The sequence below is a fragment of the Apiospora phragmitis genome, assembly GCF_038363925.1.
Source record: "Apiospora phragmitis strain CBS 135458 chromosome Unknown utg000007l:2111988.0-4706623.0:1.0-2598199.0, whole genome shotgun sequence".
Lineage (NCBI taxonomy): Eukaryota > Fungi > Ascomycota > Sordariomycetes > Amphisphaeriales > Apiosporaceae > Apiospora > Apiospora phragmitis.
The window spans coordinates 2,118,863-2,140,429 of NW_027117406.1; the positions used below are offsets into that span (position 1 = coordinate 2,118,863).

At 54.8% G+C, this 21,567-nt stretch overlaps 9 protein-coding genes across 9 annotated transcripts; 3 read left to right on the forward strand and 6 right to left on the reverse strand.

Annotated features, from left to right (window-relative positions):
* Window positions 1–358: 358 nt before the first annotated feature.
* PG994_008259 (uncharacterized protein) lies at window positions 359–1,469 on the reverse strand (the record flags this gene model as incomplete). The annotated part of the gene is made up of 4 exons (XM_066859668.1): window positions 359–491; window positions 574–878; window positions 953–1,117; window positions 1,221–1,469. 4 exons carry the CDS (start codon window positions 1,467–1,469, stop codon window positions 359–361), a joined length of 852 nt encoding a protein of 283 aa, XP_066715155.1.
* Window positions 1,470–3,033: 1,564 nt separating this feature from the next.
* On the forward strand, window positions 3,034–3,723 carry PG994_008260 (uncharacterized protein; the record flags this gene model as incomplete). Its single annotated transcript, XM_066859669.1, has 1 exon — window positions 3,034–3,723. One exon carries the CDS (start codon window positions 3,034–3,036, stop codon window positions 3,721–3,723), a length of 690 nt encoding a protein of 229 aa, XP_066715156.1.
* A 91-nt stretch (window positions 3,724–3,814) lies between these two features.
* On the reverse strand, window positions 3,815–4,066 carry PG994_008261 (uncharacterized protein; the record flags this gene model as incomplete). Its single annotated transcript, XM_066859670.1, has 1 exon — window positions 3,815–4,066. One exon carries the CDS (start codon window positions 4,064–4,066, stop codon window positions 3,815–3,817), a length of 252 nt encoding a protein of 83 aa, XP_066715157.1.
* Window positions 4,067–8,364: 4,298 nt separating this feature from the next.
* PG994_008262 (glycoside hydrolase family 64 protein) lies at window positions 8,365–9,937 on the forward strand (the record flags this gene model as incomplete). Its single annotated transcript, XM_066859671.1, has 2 exons — window positions 8,365–8,575; window positions 8,859–9,937. 2 exons carry the CDS (start codon window positions 8,365–8,367, stop codon window positions 9,935–9,937), a joined length of 1,290 nt encoding a protein of 429 aa, XP_066715158.1.
* Window positions 9,938–10,551: 614 nt separating this feature from the next.
* PG994_008263 (uncharacterized protein) lies at window positions 10,552–11,570 on the reverse strand (the record flags this gene model as incomplete). Its single annotated transcript, XM_066859672.1, has 2 exons — window positions 10,552–10,793; window positions 10,820–11,570. The coding sequence occupies 2 exons, from the start codon at window positions 11,568–11,570 to the stop codon at window positions 10,552–10,554; spliced, it is 993 nt and encodes a 330-aa protein (XP_066715159.1).
* Window positions 11,571–13,835: 2,265 nt separating this feature from the next.
* PG994_008264 (uncharacterized protein) lies at window positions 13,836–14,531 on the reverse strand (the record flags this gene model as incomplete). The annotated part of the gene is made up of 1 exon (XM_066859673.1): window positions 13,836–14,531. One exon carries the CDS (start codon window positions 14,529–14,531, stop codon window positions 13,836–13,838), a length of 696 nt encoding a protein of 231 aa, XP_066715160.1.
* Window positions 14,532–14,691: 160 nt separating this feature from the next.
* PG994_008265 (Capreomycidine synthase) lies at window positions 14,692–15,102 on the reverse strand (the record flags this gene model as incomplete). Its single annotated transcript, XM_066859674.1, has 1 exon — window positions 14,692–15,102. One exon carries the CDS (start codon window positions 15,100–15,102, stop codon window positions 14,692–14,694), a length of 411 nt encoding a protein of 136 aa, XP_066715161.1.
* An 844-nt stretch (window positions 15,103–15,946) lies between these two features.
* PG994_008266 (uncharacterized protein) lies at window positions 15,947–17,844 on the reverse strand (the record flags this gene model as incomplete). The annotated part of the gene is made up of 5 exons (XM_066859675.1): window positions 15,947–16,359; window positions 16,445–16,835; window positions 16,927–17,004; window positions 17,054–17,459; window positions 17,597–17,844. Coding segments are annotated over 5 exons (1,536 nt in total), but the record flags the coding sequence as incomplete, so codon positions are not given.
* Window positions 17,845–20,046: 2,202 nt separating this feature from the next.
* Window positions 20,047–21,477, forward strand: PG994_008267 (uncharacterized protein; the record flags this gene model as incomplete). The annotated part of the gene is made up of 3 exons (XM_066859676.1): window positions 20,047–20,429; window positions 20,499–20,809; window positions 20,870–21,477. The coding sequence occupies 3 exons, from the start codon at window positions 20,047–20,049 to the stop codon at window positions 21,475–21,477; spliced, it is 1,302 nt and encodes a 433-aa protein (XP_066715163.1).
* Window positions 21,478–21,567: the final 90 nt, after the last annotated feature.

Consider the following 21,567-nt stretch of genomic DNA (forward strand, 5'->3'; position numbering starts at 1 on the left):
AATACACTGAGGTGCGATATATAATATACACAAAAGGGAACAGCTAGTATAGCATGCTAAGCATGAAGAGGGCCTGACCCCTATTTATAATGCGACAATTTTGTTTTTTTAATAATCTAGACCAACTGATCCGCAATTATACGATCACCCACGATCAAGCATATAAAAATGCGTTTTTCCCCAGAGCTCATACTATTATTATTATAAATAATCATATATGCTTATATAAAAGCATTCATCTCTCGTTGTGCTGTCATTGCGGACCGCCTCCCATCCACTTTTGACGGTCGTCACATAGTCAGCCCCTAAGCCCTTGCCAACACCACAGCCTGGCTTCCAGTTATGAAGGAAATCGCGCTTATTTGCCGGCACGGTAGGACTGCCAGTAGCTGTTCATACGAGCGTTCTGCCCGGCGGTGAACTCCTCGTAGCAGGTGTCGTAGGTGTAGTCCATGTAGTTGTGGATGGGGTCAACGCCACCTCCGGAGCAACTGGATATCACGAATCAGTTAGCAAAGCCACCCCATCATATTTATAGTCCCGTAAAATCGAGTCATTCAGGGGGGGACGTACGTGTCACGGCCGGTGGGGCAGCCAGAAGCAGCGCTGGCCTCAGGGGGAGTGTCGGCGACGTAGTCGCCCTGTCCGCGGCAGCCGCCCTGGAAGGTGTGGTAGAGACCGAACCAGTGGCCGGCCTCGTGGACCGAAGTCAGGCCCAGGTTGAAGTTGGTCAGAGGGCCGCCCGGCACGGAGCCGCTGGCGACGACGACGCCGTCCAGGTAGAAGTTGGACTGGCCCGGGCCGGAATCGTCGGGGAAGGTGGCGTAGCCCAGGATGCTTCCCATGTCGGAAACCAAGTAGAGGTTCAAGTCAGCGTACTGCGGGACGGGCGTAAGTTACCAAGCTTTTGAAGGGGCGTTTTTCTTTTACTATTAGTAATTGGATTACTTACGTTGCCCTTGCGGAGCGCCCTCTTCATCGGCGCCTCGGCGGATCCGTAGGCGTTGGTGGCCCAGTTGCTGTTCACGGTGAAGTCCGTGCCGGCCAGAGTGAACTGGTACCCGTACGGGGCGTAGGCCTCGTTCATGGCCGAGATTTGGGAGTTCACGGAAGAGGTCTACATATAACAGGAGAATCAGCGACGGCTCGTTGGACAAAGAGAGGAAGAAGAAGAACCCAAAGAATGAAAGAGAGAGGCGGGAGGGTGCAGAGAAACTTACGGAGAGGTAGCCACCGCTTTCGGACTTCGATTCAGCCACGACGTGGACGTAGACCCTGACGGTGGTCGTCGCGGCAGCCCGGAAGGTCTCGTTGCCGGTGAGGGCGAGAGCGGCCTCCTCGGTGGCGAACTGCTTCGACATCTCGATGTGGGCGTCGGTGGGCTCTTTGGTGCCGCACATGCGGACGATGTCCTCAGCGACGGCGCCGGTCGCCGCGAGGGCACCGAGAGCAAAGGTCAGGAACTGCATCGTTGCAACGAAGGGAGTTATATAGAACGAGTGATGTGCGTTATTATAGAACAAATACAGCTCCTAGTAGTGTGCTTGACTGGGTGGCTACTGCTGACTGAATACTAGAAATAGGCCGGGATTAGGGCGAACCCGTTGGCTCTTTATAGAACATCAGACGAATCTATATCTTGATCCATCTTGCCTCGACATGTCGAACTCTTGACACGAGGTTGCATCTTGATCGGTATGCTGCCCGGAAGAGGAAGGTTTAATTGCCGTGCTTTGGCTTAGGGCCGGGAGCTAGATTCAGGGCCCCTGTCTTTGGAGCCTCTAGACTATGCTAAGTTCAGGGCAAGTGACCAACCTTCCTCATACGTGCGGGTGCACTGCAGAACAACAATGGGATTGGAGTCGTGGTAATTGGAGGTCGTTCGGCAAACAATTTTCCGCAGGCCAGGGCTGCCTTGGTCACTGGGCCCCATGGCATGATTCAGGGCAGCAATAGAGCGAGTTCGGCACATCCTCCGACCACAGCTAGTTCGTGTGGGTGCTGCGCATACTGTACATAGGCAGTGGCTTGCGGATGTAGGCGCATAACAAACAGGGGCCGCTCTAGCCTCCATCCAGTCGGGTGTTGAAGATAAGCTCAGCTGTGGGCTCTCTCGGAGACCGGAGATGGCGGCGGCAATCGTCTGTCGTCTCATTGGGCCGCCAAGACGCAGCATAAGGCCGTACATTACTGCTTCCAAGGTTGTGTGATGCCTGTCATCTACCTTATCTTCAAGCTCGGCTTTATGCAGTCTTGGCGCGTTCCTGCCGGGGTGGATGTGTGGGGTTTGGACAGTTCTTACTCGCCCGTCAGCCGCTTGGCACTCGCGAAAGTGGTCAAGGGCCTTATCACTGCCGACCAAAGTGGCATGTGCATTCTCGTGTAGTAGTAGAAGATAAATACCTACCAGTCCGGGAAGGTGGAATCGCAGCCATCTCCTCCCACAACCGTCCTAGCATGTATGCGCTGCAAGAGGGTCTCTGTGGCGCTGACAATGCTGATGACCACCGGGTTCCGGCCGATTGCGCTTCGTCCGAAAACTGCGAATTGAGTTCAGTCAGCACGATCGCTACACCCGACACGTACGCTACGTGTAGAGCGTGATGTGCACTAAACGCTGATCTACGCCCTGATCTCCCTGAAGATGCCCCTCAACACCAGAAAGCCATCGTGACTTATTGAAGCTAAAATCCCAACTGGAAGACACCATCAGCAGCGTGAATTGTGCAAGCAAAATGCACCCTTGTCCAAAGACCAAGCAGTTGCATTGGGATTTTAAGGTTAAATGAGTATCCGTACTTGCCATATTGTATATTCTCGGCGCCCAGGCTGTCAGGCATCTGGAGTGCGGGGTCCATGTGAAGGAAGTACGTACCTCGCCAACTGCTCAACAACCGGCACTGCCAGGCGGTGCAAAGACGTCTTTCACAACAATCAGGCAACGAACAAGCTGCAAAGCATCGACGTACTGAACCTGCATGGGTTCCATCCCAAGGGCTTACCTAACACCCATTCACCTCCCTCCCAGTCAGCATGGCCACTTTTCACCCATTCCCTCGGCTCCCAACGGAGCTTCGCGCTCTGATTTGGCAGATGACAGTGGGGCCAAGAATCGTCGATATCCAGATCCCCCGCGCGCGTCTTCGGCCGGGTGAAATTGCACCGACGAGTAACGTCCTCGCCTCATCAACATTGGTCCCTGCAGCAATGCAGACCTGTCGAGAAGCCCGCCACCAGGGGCTGTACCAGCGCGAGTTCTCCGAGGTCGCCACCGCTCTCGCCAAGGACGCCGCAGAGTACACAGGCCAGCCGTGGCAGCAGCAGGACGTTCCGTATGTCTGGCTCAACCTGGACATGGACATGGTCTCCATCGGGCACCCTCCTCTCAAGATCTTCCTCCCCATGGTGCCCATGATCAAGAGGCTCAGGCTGGCGCGCAGACGCTGGGGTTTCTACGAGATCGAAGGCGAGGACCTCGCTGCCTTTGTCAATCTCGAGCAGATGCAGATCGTCTGCTTGGATGATCTGTGGGAGTGGGAATTGGCGACAAAGCAGATCTCCTGGCCTTGTGGTCCCGACAATGCCTGCCTGAGAGCTCAGGTAGAGGAAGGTGCCTGTACCCCTGGCACGGAACTTGGGAAGCAAGACTCTGGTGATATTCAGGGGGCCGTGGAAATTGGTCTTGAAAATGTCTTCAAGTTCCTGCTGTCTAATAGTGTGTGAGCACAAGGACTAGAGAAGAGAGACCAGCACAAGGTAAGGTACACCTACTTAAGCTCTTCGAAAAGGCCCGTCAGGATGTAGCCGGCATTGTTCACGACGACGTCGATGCCATTGGGGTAGATGTTCCAAGCTCCGTCAAGGTAAATTCGATCTTCTCGGCCGGGGAGGCGACGTCAAGATCCAGGATCGTCGCGCCCGTGTCTTCGAGGTGGGCCAGTTTGACTTTGGCATTGCGTCCGGTGGCTATCACGTTGTCGCCCGATGCTCGCAGCTTCCGAACAAAGAGCTCGCCGAACCCGCTGGAGCAGCCGGTAATAAGCGAAGTCTTTCTCATTCCCGTCATGTTGGCTAAGATGATTATCTCTGGTGAAGTGGGGACGGGGCAGTTATGTTTCTATCTTCCTGTTAGCTGGGAGATGACGTGTCGCTCGATCGAGGAGAGCAGTATTAGATGGCTCCAACATCCAGGCAAAATGGGAGACTGGCCGGAGGACAGAAACGTGCCGTAGACACACAAGGATCTGGACCTAACTGCAGTGCAACGCCGAGATGTGGTACTTTGAGTCGTTTCGGCGGAATTCCAATTAGCACGGAATAACCTAGGAAGGTATTTACTAGAAGCATCGCCGATTGCTGCTCAAATATGGGAATCCAATTGGTTCATTCGTAAGGCCTAGCGCTTACGAGAGCGAACCACCTATTATGAGAAGTAGCCAACATGCATATGGAAACTAGAATCCCGAGCGAAAGCGGCGAGAGATCGGAAGATCGGGAGACAGAAAGTGTCCGAATTAACGTGGTATAACAATACCAATTTCCACAATAAAGACAACAGCAGCGACTCTATAGACATTAACGATTAACACGATGGATGGATGAGCCTGGAGGGTGAGGGGATTAGATGAACGTCAATCCTCGCTATTTGGGCAAAGAGATAGTTGACCAAGGGGTGTGTCTAGTGGTCCTCTCTATCTTGCATGAGTTTCCGTAATGGATATGGAATAGTCGTCGGGTTTCTCAGGCTGCTTACAATATTCAGAATCCCTGCAATCATCAGCTATACATAGGACAACTCCTCATCTCAGAGGACTAAGAAGGCAGCTATCAAGACTTCTATGACATACTTTTCTACCACCTGATAGATAAAAGTCCACCCAGGGTTTTTCCCCTAGGCAACCTAAGTAGTCACCGGTAGTTATCATGGTTGGCCACAAAAGGCCTCAGCGCCGACGATTTACATATACGGTAATGTTTCTGATGGTACTTTTCACTGCTCACTGCTCAACTGGCTACTGTTTTCTACATCGGTAAGAAAACGGGCTTGTGCGAGCCTCGAGCAGGCTGACTTTACCAATATCATGTACGCATTCAACCCTCGCGTTGCACTTATGTCTGGTCATATATAAGAGGTAACTCACAGAGCGTTTTATGGTCACTATGAGGAATAGTCACGGTCCACCCGCATAATATTCATCCCATATACAGGTAAATATCGTCCAGGCATTTTCCAAGATAGTTCATTTGGGTAGCTACTTCGTCTAACCAACTTCTTACATGCCATGACATCCAGAATAGGCTGTTAAGATGTCATCCTATCAACACATACAGCTCCTCTAGTGACGCACCTTCTTCTTGGAATGTAAGGAAGCCAAAGGAAAACGACTTCACCCTCACTATTACTGCTTCTTCGAGCGATTCAACATAGTAGCTAACGATCCAGCATGCCACCTGTTACCCTATCACGCCAGCTGGCGAATCTCTGCTACATCTACATGTCGATATGGTCAAACCGTATGCATTATGTATTGTAGATCGATCGAGTGCACGTCCCCATCAGTGGCTGAACTTGCTATGGTCTCAATTTGCTTCTAGTATACTAGTGCTTACTTTAGCTACAGATAAGCCTGGCTACTTGCCTAAGCTTGCCACTATCGTAGGTTGCCGGGGTCCTCTTAAGAGTGCGTGGCTAGGACAGTAAACTAAACCCAACGACAGTAAGCTTGTATATTCCCAACGTACAGGAGCGTTTCGAATCCTGGAAAAGGTAACCTGCAATATCTTAATACACACCATTAGGTCTGGAGCTCTTGCTACATAGATTATCACTAGTACAAGCCACTAATAAACCGTGCTGTCTCCTAGTCTACCCAACCCCCAAGATTAGACACCACACAATTCACTCTTGTATGAGACTAATATATCATGCGTTTTGCTCTCAAAACATGCAGGTGGCTGCGGGAGTTCCGTTTGTCAACATTGAACGTACACCTGTATGTCCAAAGACAACGTCGTAAAGAGTTAGATATGAGAAGAGTGTGGCTACCATCATGTTGGACGAATGCATCGATTCACCTAAACTGCAACACTCCGTGATCGTCGTTTTCTGTCACTGTCGACCGACCGGGCCGGCTTACGCCCTCATCACTGATCACCCCGATACGTAACATTCAGTTGCGGCGCTGCTCGTGTTGGCTCCCCTGCCAGGATTGCCCAAGGTCCTGCGCAAATCGATTACTAAATTTAACCTACCACTTCCTTGGTCATGGCGCATCCTTCAGAAGGATCCCGGCTAATTTCCGATCAGACCAGACTGGCGAGTACTCTTTCCAGGCAAGGGCCAAGTAGTATTATGATTCTACAGCGAGACCCAACCAGCTGCAAAAGAGTTGTCCCAAGTGGTCATTGGCGGAAAGAAGCCAGGGTCATGGAACCAAATCGTCGCTTGAGATGCGGTAATATGGTCCTGTCCAAAGCAGCCGAACCTGTCAGGCAATCGTACCGATCCTAGCCCATGTCGATCTTTGAGCTCATTCGATCCCGCCGTTTATTTTATGCAGGACCCTGCTCTTCTGCAGATCCTAACGCCTTACACCCATACACTGTCAATCACTTTCTTGAACCTGGTAAAACGGCTGGGGCGGAATTCCGACTAGTCTGTGCTGCCATCCTGGATGACAGGGGGGCCTGGGCTGTCAGCTCGAGCGCAGACGCAGGGGGCATTTTCGTCTTAATCATCATAGTAAGCCTTCAGGAACCCAGTCTGGGGTAATTAAGTTACGTCCCACCGATAACCACCCATCAGCTCACCACCTGCATGAACCATTACCCATCACATCTCCTACCTTGTACAGGAACAGTAACGTTGCGAGAGCGAGAACCCTGCCCTTACAGTCTCCCAGCCCCCATCTCATTATCAGTTCCTGGTTCCTGAGCCGCATGCACGCAATCCCAACCCCCCTTGTCAGATGCAGCCATGCTTACTAACACCAACGCAGATATGCTTATTTCATTATTCGCATCTGTTTTGCTTTTTCTCTCCGCGCCTGTCAGACCTCCATGCTACTGTTTGTCGACAGCACCAACACCACAAGCACTCAACTGATCGCTATGATCTTCCTTGCGCCTAGAGGACGACTTCAAAGTCTGGACCAGGCCCATCCCATGGATCCATCCATCCTTCTGCGCGAACCATCTATCCTACAGGAACAGCTCGAAGGATAACTAGCCGGACCCGAATCGCCAAAAAGGACACTAAGGGATAGCTCCGGGTAGCCAAGCCCTACCGTTTCCAACCCGACTCTTGTTGTCGTCGAATCATAATGGCGCGTGTGTGTTGCATCTTTCTTCCAATTCCTTTGCAGGGAAGTTTTCGGGGTGTCCCTTACAGTTTGTGCCTATATCAAGCAGCGCGGCAAGCGTTTCCCCTAGCAAGGTCATGATTCCCCACGTGGGTGATATGGTTGCGACTTGAGCAGCCGGTAGCGCAAAGACTGGACAAGTGGCCAAGAAAAGCCGAAGTCGATGTGCCTTTAGTGCTTGACCGCTCCCCGGCAATATACAACCTCGGGCGTTACGGTTGTTCTAGCGGCCGTTTGAGAAAAAGAACACTAGAAAGAAAAGAAGAAAAAACGGTCGTCCGAACTAGTACCTGGATCTCGAACCTACCAATACTGTGGGTGTGTGTGGTGGATGTTTCCTCAACCCACGCAATGACTCGGGAGCTTTTGGGATCTCGGCCACCAGCCAAGTGGACCGATTTGACGCGTACAACATTGAGAACTTTGTCAAGCTTCCCTCAAACCTGCCTCTTTGGGGTGATCATATGTTCCCGTCTTCAATCATGCTACATACGGGAGGGTGGCACTAGGTGATCAAGCCCGAGCTATAGGATTAGGCACAATAGACGGCATGCCTATCATGAGGCCACCGTCCTACTCAAGACCCCCGAGTCGGTCAAGTTGGTCGAAACGATCCATGGTCCACCGCATAGCGCAACGGAGAGACGAGAGAGAGAGAGAGAGATGAGGTGTATAAAGTTTTTCCATTTCCCCCCGACATACTCCCAATTTCCTCTCGTTCCTCAACGCAACCAGATCATACACGGGTCTTGCGACTATCCTATCGCTTTTCTTTCATTCCATTCTTTCTTTCTCTACACCAGTCACTCCTTGAATATCAGTTCAATCACAGTGCCGGACACACCCAGGCAACTACTCTACTGGCTATTATCGTATAGTCACTATCACTTAACCTCCACCCACATACACTCCATCACTATCACTCTTTACTCTATACTTTCAGGTATACAGAAACATTTATATATATTCTTCAAAGAAGAGACCCCCCGTACATGTACACACAATGCGTGGCCTCTTCAACCTCGCGGTAGCAAGTGCTACGGCCTTCCTCGGCCTCTCCGTCGCGACGCCGCTTCCGATCACGGTGGACCCGGGTAGCGCGGGTGATATCATCATGACTAGCGGCAACACCCTCAACGGAACCAAGTACCCGTCCAAACTCGCCAACACCGCTAGCCTGCAGCTGTCCCTGCAGAACAATCTAGGCGACAATGGTGAGTGTTTTTGCTTGCTATTTTTTCCCCTTTCGAGTCACGCTTGACGCGATTCAGCTTAGGTTGAATCGGTGTCGTTGGATCTCTGTTACCCCCCCCCCCCCTCCCCCCTAGCCTTAGCCGCAGGACGCTTATTTCAACCACCACCCACACCACCATCACGTGGCCCACTCTTTTGAAGAACCCCCCATGATTCATGTCATCATGTCATAACCATGACTCTTCGGAGAGCTGGCAAGTTTCAGGAAACCAACCGTAGCTAACCGATTGAATCATGTGACAGTCAACGCCTACATCACGGGCAAGGACCGGAACAACGCCCTGGTCATCCTGCAGACCGACGGCACCTACTACTACCCCAACCCAAGCGGCTCCACGGCGCCCCTGAAGGTCTCGGCGCCCGTCGCCATCCCGCTGGGCTCGCAGGGCACCACCAAGCAAGTGACGCTGCCCGACTACCTGACCTCGGGCCGCATCTACTTCGCCGTCGGCACCATCAACTTCTTCACCGTCCTCAACGACGCCGGCGAGATCGGCCTCGTCCAGCCCGCGGCCGAGAACCCGCGCGACCCCTCGGCGGGGGTCGAGTGGGGCTTCGTCGAGTTCACCTACAACGAGAGCGGCGTCTGGGCCAATTTGAGTTTTGTGGATTTCGTCGGCCCCTCCTTCTCCATGCAGCTCGAGCTCGCCGGCGGTGCCACACAGGCCGTCAAGGGTCTCCAGCCGGGCGCCGTCGCCAAGATCTGCGACGAGATGGTCGCGCAGGCCGCGCAGGACGGCCAGCCCTGGGACAAGATGTGCGTCAAGAGCAGCGCGGGCAAGTCGCTGCGCGTCATCTCGCCGCTGAAGTACCGCGCCCTCAACCCGGACGCGCTCGGCAGCTACTACAACAGCTACATCGACAAAGTCTGGCAGAAGTACAGCGGCGAGGACCTCACCGTCGACACGCAGAGCGCGCCCGGCAAGGTCGCGTGCCGCGTCAACGGCAACACCCTCAACTGCGCCGGCGACAACCGCGGCTACCAGAAGCCGGCCATCGACGATATCCTCGGCTGCAACTCGGGGCCCTTCACGGTGCAGCCGGGCGACAACGCGGTGCACGCCGCCGTGGTGCCGCGGCTGTGCGCGGCCTTCTACCGCTCGACGCTCCTGCTCGACGGCGGCAACGTGCAGCCGCACATGCCGAGCAGCAGTTACTACACGACGAACCCGACCATCCAGTACGGCCGCATCGTGCACAAGTACGAGATCGACGGCGTCGGCTACACCTTCGCCTACGACGACGTCAACCCCGACGGCGAGAACGCCGCCGGCGTCCTGGCCGGCGCCAACCCCAAGCTGTTCTCCATCACGGCCGGCTAAACAATACCACATCATCATACGAACCAATCCTCTCCCACATTCTTTCTATGGGTTGGTCTCGATGACCCATTCTTCTTTCTTGATTTGGGTTGAATGTATGGGATCTTTTTAATGCCATATTTATTTAACTCTTCCATTCGCTGTGTAAATGTTTAGACTAGCCTGTATATAGATATAACTTATCCATCACAATGTCTAAAAGTTTCATGTCCGCTTAGTTCATGACAGCCGTTAGTCACCTATCCCATGACCAATCAAATAAAAGTCTCTCGCTGTTCACTCTATTTGATCACGACTCCCTCCTTTGACGAATCAAGACCTAGGACTCTGGGTCCCACTCTAATTGACACACCTGCATCAACTGAACCAACAACCTTGAGCTCAATTTGAGGCTCGAGGTTACCTGAAAAGGCTCTGCTGTTGGAAATCTGGAAGACAGGAGGCAATATCTGTTACAACCATCGAATCACTTGTCACATAGCACAAGAGATAGATTGTTATGAATACATTTGGCATTTATAATGTACAGCGTGTAGATCGCATTGACTATGCGTGCGACATGATTTCAAGACACTGTTCTCTTGATTTTTCTTCCATCTCACTCCCTATTCCTTTTAGTTGGGGACGCACTGGGAGTAGTAGTCGTTCTGCTTCTTGCAGGTACCCTCGGCGCAAGAGGAAGCGCCACTGAAGCCGTTGCCGCCGCACTGAGCGTACAGAGCAGCGCCGGAGCCGGAGCCGCCAGTAGCGGGGGCCTCAGTAGGGGCGGCAGGCTTGGTGGAGGTGACGAGGGTAGTGGGAGAAGCGGCAGGGGCAGAGAGGTAGCGGCACCGCCAGCAGCCGAAGTGGGAGCAGGCTTGGCGGGGGCGGGAGCGGCGCCACCGGAGGAGCCACCACCAGTGGCGACCTTGGGGCCGGGGATGGGGTAGTCGCTGTTGGCCTGGTAGATGTTGAACTTGATGCCCGGGTCGGTCTCAGTGTAGAACGAGGTGGCCTTGGTACCGGCGGGCGCAGCGGAGCCACCGCCGGTGACCTTGAGGTTGATGCACTGGGGGTACATCTGGGCACCACCTTCACGGTTACCCTCGTGGAGAGCGATGATCTCGTGGCGCAGGACGTACTCGCCCTCGGCCAGATCAGCGGGAACGGTGACGGTCCACTTGTTGCCGGCGGCAATCAGGTCATCACTGGCCCACTTGCCGGGCTGCGAGGAGCCGTCCACGAGACCAGCCTCGTCAATCTTGAAGAACGAGAGGGCGGAGGGGTCGGCGGAAGTGCAAGAGCCGTCGCACTTGGCCATGTAGTCAAGGACGGGGCCGTGGTGGGACTCTGGCCAGGTGTCCCACTCGAGCTCAACCTTCTCGCCGGCAGCGACGGTAGCCGAGAGGGCGCCGGGCTTTCCACCCTTGTGGCAAACAATATCGACATTGTTGAGGGAAGTGGCGGGAACGAAACCGTTGTCGTTGGCGGTCGTGGTCCAACCGACGCTCTCGCCCTGGCTGCCGGGGCCGAAGCCCTGGAAGGACTTGCCACCGGCAGTGATGGTCTTGACATGGCCGTGAGCCGACACGAGGGCCGGCGCTGCGGCGAGGGCAGCGAGGAGGAAGGAGGTCTGAGACTTGGTGAAAGACATGGTGTTTGTGTTTGTTGATTTGTTGTGGGGAGAAAAAAAACTGCAAATCAAGTAGGATGCTGTCGGTCGAGAGTAAAGTTATCGGACTTGCGAAAGAGTGAAAGAATGATATGCAGTCAATGCAGATAGCGAATGTGTAAAGAATGAAGGTGAGTAGAATGAAGATTCAATGACGATGATGCCTGTGATGAGAGAAGAAAAGACTATCCAGGACGAGTGCGACGGCCATCTTTATAGAGTCGGCATCCCTGCGGAGCGACCATCCATGATCCGAGGTAACGGTTGCAAGCCGCATCTCGAAGCCGTGTCGGTTAGGCCTTTGAGGCTTTCAGTGGGGGTTAGATGGGCTGTCTGTTTCAGAGTGCCGCCCCTTTACCGAAGAGCCTCAAAAAGGACAAATGAGGAGTGGGTTGGACTGGGGTCTGGGTCGACAGGCGACTCGGGACTGTTCCCAGATTTAGCGAGGCGCGCAGGTGCATTGCCCACAGAGATCTCAATGCACTGCCAACATTTTCCAGAAGCTGGATCAGAGAAGTCGGCCAATGGTAGATTCCACCAATCGCAGCCTGTCATCCCGTCATGGTTTGATGGGCGCCTCTTTCTTCTTGCGCAAGCAATTCCTTGCGTGCATCCGGCGGTTTAATTTGTAGATCCATGTTCGTCCGAACTTGCATTCAAATCGAGACGAATTGGGGCGGTGGAGTGAGAAACCGCATGGATGAGATGTATGTATGTAGATCAGTTCGCGACGAGCTGCCTGAAACCTCCCTGGCCGAGGTGCGAGGCACACACCCTCACTTGAAGTCAGACTCACTCTGAACAAAGTCGAGATGCATGTATATAGGGGACAGCCTTGAAGTGATGGAAATGGCAGCTCGACTGCAGCTTGGCGTTCCATCCCAGCATTTCTGACAGGGCGTCAGATGAAACCAAGGGGGTCGTGAAGTTCAGCTGTTGGTTGCGCAGAGTGGAAGCAGGCTGGGCAGGCAAAGCAAGCAAGCCCACTCTGGCCCATGCGAGAAACCGCCAAGGCGTTACCGATTTATGACAGATTGATGAAGCCGCAGGGAAAGTGCAGAGAGTATGCAGGGGACCCCAGTGAATCTGGGCGCTCTGCCGCTGGTAGGTGTCCACTGCTCTGTCCACTTTGTTCCCTGTGCACAGTTGCAATCATTTCCCAACGTCCTGGACCGAGTGGATTTAGCGTGTTTAGCTTTCGGCAGCGACAGCCCGAAGGGATGATTAGATGCTGGGATTTCGGAATACCGGTCCTGTAAATGACGGATTTCTGAGCTGGCAGAGTTGTTTGCCTTGGCAATGACAACAGATACGCTAATAACATGAAGAAGAGCACTGAGTTCTAGGCACGTTCAGCGCGTGCTAGGCCACCACTGGCGGCGTTGGCGGCGGTCAGAGATGGCAGAAGTTGACGGCCCCCCACCTCCCCCATTTCCGACTCAGGCGAATCTCTCCTTTTGTCGCAGATACCCCCTGCAGGTGGTCTGTTTATGCCGCCTTTGACGTCTCAACACGTTCATACTCACATTCATCGTGCATCATCCTGGCGCTCGACATAACCCTTACTCGGGCGATGGCCTGATATGTACACCGACTTAGTCAAGTAATGTCGTCATGCTGAACCACCACCATGGCCTGCGTCTAGTGCCCACGGTAAAGACGGGTTTCTAAGACGGGGACCATGCGTGGACTCTACGAAGCGCAGTTCACCTTCAACAGCGCTAGAAACCAGGCACAAAGCGACCCGGACGGCTTCCTGTAGAAACTGAAGGAGGTTTTGTTGCGAGGCCGAGTATCCAAGTTGGACCTTTTGGTCCTTCTTTACATAACATCTGGGGGCGAGGTCGAACGCGGCAAACAGAGTACCATGTGTGACGGAAACCTGGCACCGGGTAAACTTCGATCTTTCATCAAGACATCTTCTCCTTGGCGATGGGAATCAGACGACAAGCCGGAGAATCGTCAGAGGCCATTTAGGCTGCGACTCTGAGTCTCGTAGCATTGGGGGCTGTTCAACGCCCGAAAGCTTGTCTGCTGGGATATAACACTTGCAGATCTCAAGAGGCAGCGGGATGGCCGAAAGCGATGGATGCAACAGCAGCAGCAGCAGCAGCAGCAGTGGGGATCCACGTAGACAAGCTTCTGTGGAATACAAATGAGGACTCCTCATTGAGTAGGTCGCTCGAGAGGTTCCTTTCGGTTGTTCTGTAGGCAAAAGAAACGTGTGAAAGACTACACCGCCAGGTGTTACCTGATGTAACCGTCCAACCGCGTCAACGCTTCCTCCAGCACCGCCGTTTCGCAGACGTAGCCCATGCGCACATAGCCCCGGAACGCGTCCCCATGCCCGAAGCACTTGGAGCCCGGCACGAGCATGACCTGTGTTCTAGCCAGCACGTCCCGACAGAAGTGCACATCGTCTACCGCCATCCCATCGCCTCCGAACCGAACGAACGCCGTCGTGCCCGCCGTCGGCTCGACCCACGACACCTGGCGGCCGTGTTCCGCGACGAACCGCGCCAGCAGCGCCCGGTTGCGGACCGCGAGCGCCCGGTTGCGCCACAGCAGGGCGGACCGGACCGCTGGGTGCAGCGCGTAGCGCGCCACCTGGTCGTCGAGCTGCGACACGCTGATGGTCGTGTAGTCGCGGGCCGCGGCCAGCTGCTCGATGAGGCCGCGGCTGGGCGAGGCGACCCAGCCCACGCGGATGCCCGCGAGCGCCCAGGCCTTGGACAGGGACGAGGTGACGACGGCGTTGGCGTAGCCCATGGTCGCGATGGATGGTGGTGCCGTGGCTTCATCGTCATTGTGGAAGAGTGGTCGGTAGACCTCGTCCGAGAACAGTATGATGTTGTGCTTGCGTGCTACTTCCACTATGCTCGCCAGCACATCGCCTGGGATCGTGGCGCCCGTAGGGTTATTGGGGTTATTGAGAACAATCATCTGGTGTGCATTTCAGGTATGCCTTAGTAGCTAGTATGCGTGAAGTGAGTGAATGTGTGACGGCTTACCTTGGTGTTCTCTTTGATCAATGCTTCAAGTCTGCCGACGTCCGGTATCCAACCTTGCGATTCCTTCAGCTCCCACAACGATACTTCAGAATCTAGACTCTGGGCACGGCATAGAGCTGTTGGTACGTCGGGAATACACAGATGACATGATCGCCGGACCCGATCAGGGTGTAGAAGACTAGGTGGTTCGCCGAAATGGCGCCCTGCGTAACCAGCACTTGTTCTGGGGGCACCACCACCGCCCCATCCGGAGATCCCGGCGCACCCTGATACATGCCCGCAATGTGAGATCGTAATTCCTCCGAGCCCCGGATCGGCCCATACGTGAGCCTCGCGCTCAAGTCGAGGGGACTGCTGCCGGCGGCGCCCCGCCGCTCGTCGAACCGGACCAGCTCGTCGACGGAGATGGATGAGCAACACGTCTCGGCGACATTCAACACCCCCGGCGTGTTCTCGTACTCGTCCATCCATTGCTCCACGTCGAAGGACGTGATCTTCACCATCCTGGCTGCTGGTCGCGACCCCACCTTTCACCTGCTTCGGCGTTAGTAAGGAAAGTGAGGGGAGCTGCGGGAAACCCAGGTTTGACGTGAGCCTAACCACACAGAGAATTGATGCTGATCAGGTCGCACTACTGCACCGGCTAGAATAAAGTTGGAAAGGTGTAACGAATATCTCGTCAATCGAGAACCTTCTTTCGGAGAAGTGATGTGGGTGGGGGCAGGGAAGCCAAATTTGGAGTTCAGATGAGGGGAGTATGATGATACCTGATGAGATATACCCGGTCGGCCTAGCCCTGCCTTAGAGCTACATCCTTGATCCATTCCAGCTCGCGCCTTATCGTCGGCGCAAGTCAAAAAGTCTTGGCGACAAGAGTGTGCAATATTGTTTTTTTGGTGTTGGAGTAGAAATTGAACATCCATTGAAGCAAGTTTCTCCCATCAACCCAATCACTTGTTAGCAAGAGAAGACACGGACCACGCCTCGAACGGGAATATCTTCAGAAATGAAATATTATGATATATTACAATGTTTAGGTGATTCCTACTCTCCTCGGAGGAAGAGCTAGAGTCTGGGATGTGCTATACATACATGAAATAAAGAAATGATATGACCTCGCAAAGATCGATGCCACCTTGATCACCAGCAAGATGTCCTAACCTGACACCCTGGTTTCATTATGTCTGAGGCCCATTCATCCAATCGTCCAATCTTTTGACTTTTGTTCTAAGCACCCGTCATCTAGCGACAACGCCGCCTCAAATTACAACAATCTGAACTCCGCCTCTCCTCTTCACCAACGTGCTTGCTTGCTCAATCACATATTACAGATTTACAGATCGACCGGGAACCGGTTCGCATCGCCTCGCCGTACCGATGGAACAGCCACGGCACAGGCGTGAACGCGAGCGTGATGAAGGCGAGCACGCTGTTGCCCCAGCCGACGTTGAGGTGGTGGTAGAGCGGGTCGGCGGCGAGGTCGAGGAAGGCGCCGAAGAGGCACCGGATCAGCAGGTTGGCCGCGAGCGCCGACGCCGCGCCCTGCGCGCCGAACGCATCCACTAAATAGATCTGGCCCGGGATCATGACGAAGAGCGCGCCCACGCCCACGATGAAGGTCCCCAGGATCGGCACGATCCAGTGCACGTGGTAGTACGCCGTCCAGCCGTACAGGAACATGCCCAGCGGGCAAATGGTGCCGACCCACTTCATCAGGATGAGGCGGTCTTCGGGCTTGGGGGCGCCGCCGTTGCGGCCCACTACAGGCAACATCAATCAGTCAGCCGGTCTCCTAACACACATCGCAAGGGGGGTCATATCAGGGGGGGGGGTGGAGAGGTTAACTTACGCAGCTTGTCGCTGAGCTTCGAAAACGCCACGAGCCCAGCACCATCCCGATGCCGAGCCCGAGGTAGCAGAGCCCGGACACGCCCTTGCCGAAGCCGTACATGGGCGCGAAAATGGCAGGGATGGTGGCGAACAGCAGGAAGATGAGGCCGAAGATGATGCCCGTGTAGAGCGACATGAGCAGCACGATGGGCGAGAACACCAGTAGTTTAATGGGCCGCACGATGGCCGCCATCAGCATTTCACGGGGGGTCAGCTGCTTGGCCGTCTTGGGCCGGAGCTGGGCGTTGCCCGTCGCGCGGCGCAGCTTGGCGGCTTTGCGCTGGAGCAGGACGGAGCCGTTGGTCTCGCGCGTGAAGAGGAGGGTGGAGGCGGCGGAGAGGCCGGCCTATACAAAGCAAGTGGTCTGGTTAGTGGTCATGTCTCTCTCACACAGACTACTTTTACGATCCGGACGGAAAGAACCTCCCAAAACTTACCAGGATCAAAATGATACGGAACGTCCAGCGCCATCCGATGTATTGCGAGACATAGCCACCGACGATAGGTCCGATAACCTGTACACGTCCATTCAGTCAGCAACCGCGAGCCTCGACAATAAAGCACAGACAAAGAGCGAGGGGGAGAACTTGCCGGTCCAAGCAGAGGCCCAAGGGAGAACATGGACATAGCCTTGCCGCGCAGCTGCGGCGGGTACAAGTCGGCCACGGTGCCGCCGCCGACGCTGAGGGGCCCCGAGGCCATGGTGCCGGCGAGGAAGCGAAACACGAGGAACATGGCGACGTTGGTGCTGAAGGCGCAGCCGAAGGTGAAGCCGATGTACCCGACATTGCAGCCGTGGTAGACGATCAGTCGGCCGTAGAGCTCCGACAGCGGCGCCAGGATCAGCGGGCCCAGCGCGAAGCCCAGCACGTAGATGCTGACCGTCATCAGCACGACGATGGTGTCGGTGACGTGGAACTCGAGAGCCAGGTCCGCGACGCCCGGGGCGAACATGGTCGAGGCGAGGTTACTGTTGCCATCTCAAAGGGTCCGGTCTTCGGTCAGCCAGCTAGCCCAAAAGGGGGAAGGGGGTCGGTCTCCTTTCCTTCATATCGATGAAAAGAGAAAGAAGAAGGTGACGCGACAGAAAAAGGGGGGATTGCTCACGCTATCAGGACAAAGATACTGACGGTAGCCACGTGCACCATCTTTGTACCGTCGGACCAGTTTCGCGGGTTCTCCTTATCATCGTCGCCGTCCCAATCCACCAGGTTGGAATCCTCCTCGGGCTTGGTGTGGTCCGACCCGGACTCGGTGACAGAGTCCGTCATGTTCGCTTTTCCGGTCTCGAGGTCCGCTGTTGCGGGACGTGGCGGCTCCGTAGAGCTCGACTCGGTGGTATTGGGAGAAGACATCTTTGTTGAACCGCTGCTTATTTGACAGAACAAAAAGCCGTTTTGTTGTCCTATGACGGCGCAGTTCTGAAATTGTCGTCTTGTCACTGCCCGAAATCGATTTTTCGGCGAGGCTAGTCTGGTGGTTCTACGATGAACAGGAAGAGAGCTTCTACAGTACAGATCATAGTTAGAAGTCGAGGGGGGGATATTGGTCGCCTAAGAGCAAGACATTCTTGCCCGCCGTCCGATGCTCCGCGACTCAGCTCCCCCGGCGTGTCGGGTTGACGGACAATAACATGATGCCGGCTGATGGATATCAGCCCACCTTGCAAGCACAAGAATGGATCCGACCCTACAGATCTGGGTGGTGATGGACCGGAATTTGCCGGTATAAAACGTATTGGCTGTAAGGGGACAGTAAACGAGTGTTATGGTAGTATGGTATATCATTTGACTTGGCAAACCCTAATCTAATAAGCCCTCCAATCACTCAGTAGCGTGGTGTTGCATTCTACAGACGGGGGGTATAGATCCAGCACCTATAGAAGCACAGCCGCCGAGATATGAGATTGGAAGCAACTGGCTGTCGTCAGCGCACATCGCGACAAACGTCCAGTCTGTGTAGCTACGAGTGATGAAACCGATGAAGCTGACATGGGCTTTGGGAAAAGGGACAGTGACTTGTCTCTGCCTTATCGGTTGCATTTGAACAGAGGAATCCCACGTGGCGTATCAGCCGGATATAACTGTTTCCGTCGTCGTTTCCTCGTTTTTGGGCGTGGGAGCCCACTCGCAGCCCCGTTTTCAGGACAGAATGGGCAGGAAGCCCCCCACATGTCGAGTCAGTTAGGATATGGGATAATACCACTTTGGTTCATGGCATTTCTGAACGACCAGCAACGGTTCTGACGAGTGTAAAGTTGGATGCAATGCTTATTGATGGACTCCAGCCAATGCCATCGTGAAAAAGGCTTTAGTTTCCTCCGACGCTCCGCGCCGATGCTCCGTGCTGATCTCCCGTGCTTGCTCCGGGTCCAGCATCCGCTCGATTGCCAATAGGGATCGTGACAGAAAGCAGGGGGCATTTTGCGAAAGTAGCGCGACTGGAAGGGTGCTGCCATGAGGATAGCCAAAAGCGACGTCGCATACAATAACTGCTTTGTTTTGGACGCTTTGAATCTCAACCAAAACGACACAGATAGAGAGACGGAACAAGCCGAGTGTGTCGTCTGCGCCAGAAGTCGAGGTTGAATGGCACGCACCAAGTGGCCCTCCACTTGTGGCGCACAGGACCCCGATTTCTCACATGGCACCTGAAGGGTGTCAAGACGTCAGAAAGTCTGGGCATGTTTCCCTTACCACTTGAATAAGTAACTAGCAGCTTACATCATTGAGCTGGTTTGTTCAACGAATGAATGCTGGGCCCCAAGGGAATGGATCGCTCAGCCTTAAGGACGCAGGTCGATTATTTGACTGAACCTTAGCGGGTAGAACGGCGCTCCAGCTGTCGTAGGTATTGGCGTGCGCCGCGAGTCAGGTCCCATTATGCGGTCAAGGAGGTGCTGGCCGACCCGAGTTTCAGGACTTCCCACCAACATCAATTGCCAATTGCGGCCGGTGAGTTTATGAATTGAATGGACGATTGGAGCCGGTGCCCCATAGGAACCATCATCTTGGCATGGATCCACTCTTTTGAACTTTTCATGCGCACCGCTTGGCTTCCCACGAACAAGGCAGGACCTATCTCATACCACCAAGAATAGTAAGAATCGGCCGATACGGCAGCAGCTGGCATGTTCAGGTCGGGTCGAGCATGCAGTCTGCTGGTCGTGGCAGATGACGAAAAGTCTTATCTCACATAGAGTGGGAAACCCAAAGAATTGTAAGGGGTTGTATGATGGGCGACCATTTTGAAACGACGCCCAACTTGGGTATCCGAGTAAGGAGATGGAGTAAGTGAGCATCGCTCATGTATATGACTTAGAGATTCCTTTCCATAGAGCTCAGTCACTAGTCTTTTCCTTCTAACCACGATCTTTTTATCGGCTTCATTCGTTCTGCTTGCTTGGGGTTTAGTACACACATAACCGCAGCGCCGGCTTCCGTTCTTTATTTTCCGATTTTACTTTTAGCACCCAGGCCCTTCTTTGATTGCGCACGTGTAGGATTTCCACTTTCTCAAGTTAGCTACACGATACTGTACAGTCAATACCACCCAGCATGCGCGCTACGACCCTCCTCGCGGCAATGCCCGCCCTGCACCATATCGCGGCGACTCCCGTCGGTGTCCCCCAGCAGGCGGTAGTGGTAGCGGCAGCGGTGGCCACTTCCTCCGCCGCCGCCCCCAGCGCGGGAAAGAAGAACGATTCTTCTTCGTCTCTGGCCGCCACGGGCGCCACCTCGTGCCCGGCCGACACCCTGTCGGCCGACACCTGGAAGAAGCTCGACCTCGACAAGTTCCTCGCGGCCTGGGCCAAAGCCAACGTCACGAAGGCCCAGTCGAACAACGTCCAGGCGTTGGCGCAGTCATTCGGCGCGCCCAACTTCTTCTGGTATGATGACACTCGGTCCTATCAAAGCTTCACCGCCGCCGACCGTGCCAAGTGCGATGAGCGAGACACATTTCAGCTTTTTAATTTGACTGACTGACTGACTGACTGACTGAACCGCAGCGGCCTCGACAACTTCTGCAACGCGGGCCAGCCGTGCCTGCCCGTTGAGCTGCCGGCGTGGTACGGCCTGATCGCGATCCAGAACTGGAACAGCTACATGAACTCGATCAACACGGCCATCACCTTCGCCTCGAGCATCATCAGCCTGACGCTGCCGGGCATCGTGTCGGACCTCAGCATATCACCCCCGGACGACGTGACGCCCATGAAGAACCTCTACAAGGCCATGACCACCATCATCGGCCTCGTCCCCTTCACCGGCCCCATAGCCACCGGGGCCAGCGCTCTGACCCAGGGCGTCAACTTTATCAGTTAGTTCCCATAGGTTTCCATCCACCTCTTCCCTGAAACAAATTGCTGACATTCTCCAGTGGACCAAGTCAAGCCCCCCGAGCCCACGGACCAGTTCGTGGCCTGGTCCAACATCGCGGGCCAGATGGGCAACGTGGTGTCGGGCTACCAAAGCCAGGTCTCGGCCGGCTTCAAGAAGATCCTGGACGCGCCCGTAGACGACGCGAACAGCGGGATCCTGAAGGTGATCGCGCAGGGCGCCTTCCTGGGCTACAGCCAGAACGTGACGCAGGCGGACCTGCAGAAGGGCGTCATCGACACGTTCCGCGTGTACAGCGCCGGGCTCGCGCTGCGGGCGCAGGGCCTCCAGCTGTCTGTGGCCAACGACTCGAACCCGGCCAACGGCAACAGCTGCGTCGACTCGGCCAAGCAGTGGGGCGCCGCCGCCGACTGCCGCGACGACGGCAACGGCCACTGGCGCCAGGTCGTACTCGTCGACAAGGACGGCTACCCGCAGGAGGCCATCATGCAGAAACTCATCGACAACTACGGCCTCACCAAGGAGGTCGCGCTCCAAGACAACGTCGACTGCAACAACGCGGACCCCACGACCGACTCGCTGCCGCTGGACCCCAAGACGAAGTGCCTGTTCACGTTGCCGCTGCAGCCGCCCGCTCCGCTGTTCTGAGGTCTTTCCTCCGTGATGATGATGACGAAAATACATAAGCATAGACACAGAGAGGCAATGTACTATTTAGTTCGAATCAGCAGAGGTTTA